The sequence below is a fragment of the Myotis davidii genome, unplaced genomic scaffold (genome assembly GCF_000327345.1).
Source record: "Myotis davidii unplaced genomic scaffold, ASM32734v1 scaffold594, whole genome shotgun sequence".
NCBI classification, from domain to species: Eukaryota; Metazoa; Chordata; class Mammalia; order Chiroptera; family Vespertilionidae; genus Myotis; species Myotis davidii.
In genome coordinates this window covers 289,964-298,845 of record NW_006285787.1, presented here as the reverse complement: position 1 = coordinate 298,845, position 8,882 = coordinate 289,964, and the positions used below count along the sequence as shown (strand labels likewise).

Below are 8,882 nucleotides of genomic sequence, written 5' to 3'. Positions count from 1 at the left end.
ATACTAGAAAGACCAATTAGAAAGGATATATGCAACCCTATGTTCATAGCAGCACAATTCACCATAGTTAAGATAGCATAACAGCCTAAGTGCCCATCAGTAGATGAGTGGATTAAAAAAAATTGTGGTATATCTACACAATGGAATACTATGCTGTGGTAAAAAAAAAAAAGGAGTTCTTATCATTTGCAACAGCATGGATGGACCTGGGGAGTATTATGCTGAGGGAAATAAGCCAGTCAGAGAAAGATAAATGTCGCATGATCTCACTCATATGCAGAATCTAATGAACTAAATAAAATGATGATCAAAAATAGACTTAGAAGCATGAACAGACTGTTGAACCTCAGAGGGAAAGCAAGGGAGGATGAGTGGGAAGAGATCAAGCAATGAACTTGTATGCATTTATGCATGACCCATGGACACAGACAATGGGATCGTGAGGGCCTGGGTAGGGGGATGGAGGACAGGAGCAGGTTGGAAGAGGTTAATGGGGGGAAAAGAGAACCTATGTAACATTTTCAACAATAAATATTTTTTAAAAATGCACACAAAAAAACCCCTGTATATTGCTTTGGGTAGATAATATGCTGATTCTTTCAATCCATGAAATTTCATTGAGTTTATACATGAAAAGTTTATTTATTTATTATGCAAAGCCTGTTGCTGGTTTGGATGACTCTCCATAACGAAGAAAAAAGAAAAAGGTTAAGAGAAAAAATAGCATATAAATTAGAAAAGGTATTATTTTAAGTGAGTAAGAATTCTTGTATTATTCTAGAGCAGCAGTTCTCAAGCTGTGGGTCACAACCCCTTTTGGGGTCACTATGCTTTAATAATGTCCAATTTGTAACAATGAAAATACATCCTGCATATCAGATATTTACATTACAACTCATAACAGTAGCAAAATTACAGTTATGAAGTAGCAACGAAAATAATTTTATGGTTGGGGTCATCACAACATGAGGAACTGTATTAAAGGGTCGCGGCATTAAGAAGATTGAGAACCACTGTTCTAGAGCTATACTAAGACAGTTGCTACATGTGACTTTTAAAATTAATTAACGGTGTGAAAAAGGTGAAGGAATTAAACAAAAACAAACAAACAACATATCATAGAGATAGAAAACAGCATGGTGATTACCAGAGGGAAAGGGGGTGGGCGAAGGTAAAAGGGTATAGGGAGAATGAATGGTGATGCAAGGGGTCACGAACACACAATACAATATACAGTTGGTGTATTATAGAATTGTATAACTGAAACATATATAATTTTATTAATCAACGTAACTTGCAATTAAAAAAGAAAGAAAATAAAAAATGAAATTTATTTCCTCAGTTCATAGCCAATGTCAAGTGCTCAATAGTCACATATAGTTAATGGCTACCACATTAGAAAGTATTACATACAATACAGCCTGCTTTTAACTTATAAGATCGTCTAAAATGAAATTTTTTCCCAGTAGAAATAAAAAGTTTCCATTCTGAAGAAAACTTTTATTTAATTTTAAGTATTGTGGCAAACTTTAGAAAGCAAGGTTCCAGATTATCTCTATAGCTATAAACAAAAATTACATTTTGGTGGCAATAAACTCTTTGATGGCAATAAAGATTGCAATATACTCCAAGGTTGGATTTTTCTTCCCATATTTTTAAATAATTTTTTTCTTTTATCAGTTGAGTTTATTTGTATTTATGTTTTATAGAATATGTATTCCTATGCCTGTCTTCTCATGTTTATTTCCTAATTTCCTAATACAGTCTGTATTTGTTCCTGTTCTTTAAATTTCCCATTTCTCTTTATATTTTTATATATCTCTCTCTCTTCCATTTTTTACTCCCATTTCACTTTGAACTAGACATAAATTAGAATGAAATATATTTTATTATGCATTGTATCTATTTTTAAAATTTTATGTCAGTTACTTTTTTAAATAGTTAGAAAACTTCTTTAAAACAAAATCAAATCTACTAAAATTTAAATTATGCTTCCTTCTGCTACATGATTCTTAAATAATTTTCTTCTGTTTAAAATGATTTAATTAAACAAGAAGTAGTTCCTCATCATTGTTTCAGCAGAACAAAGGAGGCAATTATTCCTAAAATGAAAGACACAAATACCAAGACTGCAATAGGGTCTATTTAGAAGGACATCTCCCCTACAGGAAGTGTCAGTCTTACAACATGCAGTTGTTTTTTCCTAAGAAAGATTATTTAAAGAAGTCTTTGTGAGCATCATTTATTTTCTTTTTGCCTATCTCTTCACCAGTAATATGTTGAATCTAACATATTTATTATCTACTTTACCACTTTATTTTCATTCTTAACATATCAATGATTTCCTTTCAATTATACTATTCTTTTACTCTTTTTGAATTGCTGTGTAAAACATAAATCACCTCCTTTAGCAGACCACTTACTCAGACCTAATACTGTAAACATGCTTGGTCTTCCATTATCTCAGTCACTGATGGAATGTTGATTTTAGAACCCTAGTGAGAAGCTAGGAAAAATCCTAGGTGAGTGGAATAGGGAAACTGGCACTAGATAATTAAACAAGGTCAAACAATTTGACCAATTTACAGCCAGCTAGTGAATTACAATACCTTATCTTCCCTAACACACCTGAGAGCAGATCGTTTATACTTGTCCTCCCTAACCAGAGAATACATAGCTTTAATCACCCTGGTCAGGGAGATAGAGAACAGAGACCCAATTAATGTCATTTGTGCCAGCCAAACCCAAGAAGATGAAGTCAGGGGAGCAAATAACAAAAACCCAATTAGAGCCAGACAGACCCAAGATAAAAGTAAAACAGTAAAGCCAACCGAAGAAAATCCAAAAAGCCCCTATATGCTCTTTTGGATACATCAGCATATTGAAGATGATCTTGGAAAGCTAATGAATATTCTGCTGAAACCCACCCCTAAGATTCTTGCCTGCAGAAGAAAGATAAAAACCCTCAAGACAAAGGATACCAGCACAGGCTTGCTCTGGAGCATGCCCATGCCTGTTCTCAGGCATGAACTTTATTTTTTAATGTTGGTTATATTGTATTTTATTTTTAAAAAAATTTATTGATTAAGTTATTACATATGTGTCCTTATCCCCACATTACCCACCCATCCCCCACTCATACCCTCTCCCCCCTGTTATCTGTGTCCATTGGTTAGGCCTATAAGCATGCATATAAGGCCTTTGGTTGATCTCTCTCCCTTACCCCCCACCCTTCCCTCCCTTCCCTCTGAGGTTTGACAGCCTGATCGACGTTTCTCTAAAGGCATGAACTTTTTATTTTTCTTCTCCTAAACTCTAAAGATCCCCATGAGACTTGCAATCAGGGGATCGGCGAGAGGCAGCTTGTCCCAGGCTACCCCCTTGAACCTTTCTCCAAGGCCCCCCTTTCTCTGATTTTCCAGTGAGCCAAAGCAGCCCAGCCTTGGCTTCTTTCCTATAAGGTGTCCAGGGAGCCAACGCAAAGCACTTCCTAGGCTCTCTCCTGTTGCTTCTTCTACCCTAAGTCCTTCCTTAGTTTTACTGTCCCCAACTTTAATAAATATACTCTCAAAACCACCTGGACTCGTATTATGAACTATCTCCTGCACAAAGTCAAGAAGCCACACTCTACTGGCAAACCTGAAGCAGACCTGCTCTGGGTTTGGTTCCTATCTGGTGACATTACTAGAGAGGTAAATGCTTTTGTTGTTCTTCATATTTATAAGGAACAAAGAGAAGAAATAAATGGAAACATCTACAACTCTTTAGGTGGGACATCTGCTGTCTTGAAATGAAATGACCAGAATGACAGGAGAAAGAGACCACTATATGAAATCTGAATTCAACAATATAACAGCGCCTTTTATCTGTTTTTTTAGTAGTATAGCTCTAGTTCCTCTTAATAATTAGAATGACTTTTATAAAACCCTTATAAAAATACCAATTGTCTTGCAGATGTAATACTTGGTCTTAATTTTATATATCATATATAAACTGAAAGAAGCGAGGGATGTTAGATGGTAATGAATCTCATCTGTTAAAGAGTGAGTTATTTAACTGTTTGACTGTTAAATAATGTGGAAAAGAAATAGAGGAGAAATACATGATAAGAAATAAAACACAAAGCACAGTGGAAGAGTCTGCAACTTTTAATCTTAGAGGTACTTAAAAGGTTTCTTCTATGTTCTAAGGACAGTCTCAATGTTTGCAAGAGTCTGCAAAAACTAACAGTATAATAGTTTTCAAGATGTACAATACTTAGGAGTAAGTTCAGAGGGGTTCCTGGTACTTATCTAACAGCAAGTTTTATACATGGAAGGAATGATAAATATCAAAGCCAATAAATGCCTAAGGAAAGAAGGAAGGAAGGAAATGGGGGGCGGGTAGAGGATGAAGGGAACAGAAAAGCTAATTTGGATGGTTCCATTTGTAAATTTTCACATTTCAGTTTTGCTTAGGAAGCAATGTGTGTGCTGGTGTATAGGTGTATGCATGTGTGTGCACATAAATTTGTGCTCACATATATGTGCCTTTGTGATGTAAAATATGTTTTTCATAATTTCTAATTTTGACTATACAAGAAAACCTCTCTACTATTAATATATTTAGTTTTAAACATACACAAAGCAGATATTTTTGTTTTAAATATGTGTTATTGTAAATATTTTTTTGATTTGAGAATTTTCTGTTTTTCTTTTCCTTCTTTCCATCTCTTCTCTTTCATTCTGTCTCCCCTTGCAATTAGTGAGTGGAACCTGATTTTCCCTCCTCTCTACACTCCATGTTCCACAACACGATTTAAAAACAAGTGTGCCACCCTAACCGGTTTGGCTCAGTGGATTGAGCATCGGCCTGCAGACTCAAGGGTCCCAGGTTCGATTCCAGTCAAGGGCATGTACTTTGGTTGCGGGCACATACCCAGTAGGGAGTGTGCTCCTGGCAGCTGATCAATGTTTCTCTTTCATTGATGTTTCTAACTCTCTATCCCTCTCCTTTCCTCTCTGTAAAAAATCAATAAAATATATTTAAAAACAAACAAACAAAAAAACCCCAGTGTGCCATGTAACTGAAAGCATGAGAAATATTGTTTTATATTTTGTTGTAGTTTGAGTTGTCAATCTTTTAAAATTTTTATCTCAATAATAAGCCATTTTGAGTGTGCACAAGCACACTCAAATTTGTATATTTTATATTCAATTATATTGATTGTTTCTATATAAACTGTAGGACTTTCTAAAAATAAACTTTAAATAATGGGATACAGCAATATATGTATAGAAATTTTACTATTATTGTTTTCATACCAGTAACTTATAATGTTTGTTGGGTGAGCACATTCTCAATATGGAGACCACTGTACAGGTCAGCCTCAGATTTTAATTTCTCCAGAATAATCAGGATTATTTTTTAAAATATTTATCTTTATTGTTGAAAATATTACAGATGTCCAGATTCTTTTTATGTAGATTAAGTTGAAAGGCTGATATTCTATAGAGAAAAAATGAAATATTTCAGGTAAATACAGGTTTGGGTTTTTTTTTTCCTAGCTTTTTAGGTAGGTATTCCTAAGGTATAATTCAAATTGGCTAAATGTTCAAATATCGGTATAGTTTAATAGTTCAATAAATTTTGGCAAATAGAGACTTGTGCCATTATAATTAAGGTATAGAACAAATCTGTCACCTTAAAAAGCTCTGTCATTTCTCTTTGCTGTCAATCTCCACTTCACCACCATTTAAATAAAAGAAACCTAAAGAACTTAATAATTGTGGTTACGTTTTTCTCAATCAGAAAAACTTTCATTTGCTTCATGCAAATAATCAATCCTGGATAGAGGCATTCCAGACTCCCAAATGAGGGAACATAAATAGAAGCATAGGACTGAAGCAGAAAAAGAGTGTGGCTTCAAGACCACACTCTTGAAGTTAAATAATGTAAAAAAAAAAAGGGAAAAATATGTCTTAGGTTGTGGGAAAATGAAGACATCATATAGATGTGACATACACTGATGTTAGTTATAGAAGAAGTATAACCTAGATGAAAAAGATGGAACTAAACTCTACTCCTTGATGTTCTGTAGGCAGAGGAAATGGAGATAGAAAATAGCACAGTCGTGAAAGAATTCATCCTTCTTGGTCTGACACAGTCTCAAAATATTCAGCTGCTGGTCTTTGTGCTAGTTTTAATTTTCTACCTCATCATCCTCCCTGGAAATTTCCTCATCATTCTCACCATCAGATCAGACCCTGGCCTCACAGCCCCCCTCTACTTCTTTCTGGGCAACTTGGCATTAGGCTTTGTCCACTCCATCATTCAGGTGGCCCTCATCCTCCGCTTGCCCTTCTGTGGCCCAAACCAACTGGATAACTTCTTCTGTGATGTGCCACAGGTCATCAAGCTGGCCTGCACAGACACCTTTGTGGTGGAGCTCCTGATGGTCTTCAACAGTGGCCTGCTCACTCTTCTGTGCTTCCTGGGCCTTCTGGCCTCCTATGCAGTCATCATCTGTCGTGCACATCGGTCGTCCTCTGAGGGGAAGAACAACGCCCTGTCCACTTGTACTACGCATGTCATTATTATACTTATCATGTTTGGACCTGCCATCTTCATCTACACTCGCCCCTTTAGGACCTTACCAGTGGATAAGGTGGTTTCCTTTTTTCATACAGTGATTATTCCTTTGTTGAACCCTGTGATTTATACCTTTCGCAACCAGGAAGTGAAATCTGCCATGAGGAGGTTATTGAGTCAATATGTGGTCTGCTGAATGGATTGTATAATAAGTCAGAACAGGGGAAGTTGGCTGTACATTATTTATTCATTTAATAAATATAATTTTTTCATTGATTCCCTCCCATTTGTCAGGTATTATTATAGGCAATGAGGGAAGATTATGAAAAAACTTGATGTGTTTGAAGACTATAAAAGAAACACCAGAGTGGTTGATGTATAAAGGGTGATAGAGGAGTTAAATTTTATCTGACTATAAGGATCAAATCACAAAGGTCTTTTAGGATAAGATAAGAAATTTTATTCTATTCTAATTGAAGTAAGAATTCATCTTAATATTTTAGGCAAGAAAGTCACTCATTCACAATTATCTTTTCTATGGTTTAGACTGAGCAACATTAGATTCTGGACAGAGATCAATAAGCTGAAAAACATCAGTAAGAACAAAATATTATTTGCAGACCTATATATGTTTTTTCTATATATATTTTCCTCCCCTCTGCTCAAATTTAGTAGAGGGATAAGATACAAAGATTATTGATTTTATGGAAAAATATTATGACATTGATTTTATTAATTTTTTTAGAGCTTCAGGATCATTACTAGTGGGATTTTACAAATACTCCCTGGATGTTAAAACTTGTCCTTAATTAATTTCACTCTGATTATGATAGTGATAGTTAATTAGTACTACAGATTCTATTGGAGATTACATAATTCAAACTAGTTTTTACTATAATAGGGTTTAATGCAGGAAATTAGGTATATAGAAATTGTTTTAAGAGGTAGAAAATCACTCTCTATGCTGGGAACCCAGACATAATTGCCAAAAATTACACATAACTGCCAATAAAACTAAGCTGCCCAGTGATCTATGCCTACAATAGTTAGGAGACTGGGAAAACAAGGCGCCACTTTGCTAGCTCCTGACTGAAGGAACATATCACTTAACTGTGGTCTGGGATCAGGAGCATGATATGCCTTTCATGTTATTGCCTCTTTCCAATTAATTTTTTTCTAAATTCAAGTTTCACATGAAAACATTTGATATGAACCTTAGATACAAAGGTTCATATGTTCACAGCTTCTTTGGAAAACTAAACAAGGCAAAAAATAGTGGTAAATATAGGTTATAGATTTATAATATTTTTTCTTTTTCTTTATTGATTAAGGTATTACATATGTGTCCTTATCTCCCATTGTCCACCCTTGTCCCACTCATGCCCTCACCCCCCTGGTGTCTGTGTCCATTGGTAGATTTATAATCTTATAAATGAGAAAGTTCAGTGAAGTATAATATAAAAATAGAAAATGAAAAACAGTTACAGTTGACATGTTAAAAAATATATGTGTAGGCCAAGGTAAAAAGGTGATGAAATTCTGCCCACCACATATGGATGTGTGGATTAATATCTGCACAATTATAGAGGTTTGAATGGAAATGGAATTGAATGTTCATTTCCTACCACAGGATGGTACAAGGAGGCATCCATACATAAAAATTAAAATTAAAAACCCCATTAACTATGAAAATTAATATAAATGATAAGAAGTTAATTCACTTAATGCTTTATAAGTGAATATGAAGTAGATACATTTTCAGAAGGAAATATGGGCAATCAAAACTAATAATGAATTAATGAAGGAAAAATGGAAAGGTTTATAAATATAAAAATAAAAACAATTTTATTCTCAAAAACCAACCATGAAAATAAAGATCTCTGATTCTGGTAAGTTTGTAGAAGAATGTTGCTCATGCATTAGCAACAATTAGAAAAGTACAAAATTGTCCTAGCTGGTTTGACTCAGTGGATAGAGCATCAGTTTGTGGACAGAAGGGTCCCAGGTTCGATCCCGGTGAAGGGCACATGGCCCCGATTGCAGGCTTGATCCCCTGTAGGGAGTGTGCAGGAGGCAGACAATCAATGATTCTCATTATTGATTTTTCTATCTCTCTCTCCCTCTTCCTTCTTCTCTGAATTCAATAAAAATGTTGGTTTTTTTTTAAAAAAGAGAAATACAAAATCAAAATTGTACTTTTCTATAAGACTATCAAAGAGTGAATGAAGCAAGGAAGCCTTATTGTCTTGAGCTCCATAGAGAGACAAGGCCTGTATAGATGAACAAAGATCCATGGCAGCTCATTTCTGCAG

The 8,882-nt window shown here is 34.9% G+C and overlaps 1 protein-coding gene across 1 annotated transcript; it reads left to right on the top strand.

Moving 5' to 3' along the window:
• Positions 1 to 6,088: 6,088 nt before the first annotated feature.
• Positions 6,089 to 6,766, top strand: LOC102752049 (olfactory receptor 4N4-like). The gene has a single exon (XM_015559447.1). It carries the CDS (start codon positions 6,089 to 6,091, stop codon positions 6,764 to 6,766), a length of 678 nt encoding a protein of 225 aa, XP_015414933.1.
• Positions 6,767 to 8,882: the final 2,116 nt, after the last annotated feature.

What these genes read in the sequence shown, in the direction of transcription:
- LOC102752049 (XM_015559447.1), top strand. Translation starts at nt 6,089, where the DNA reads ATGGAGATAGAAAATAGCACAGTCGTGAAAGAATTCATCCTTCTTGGT.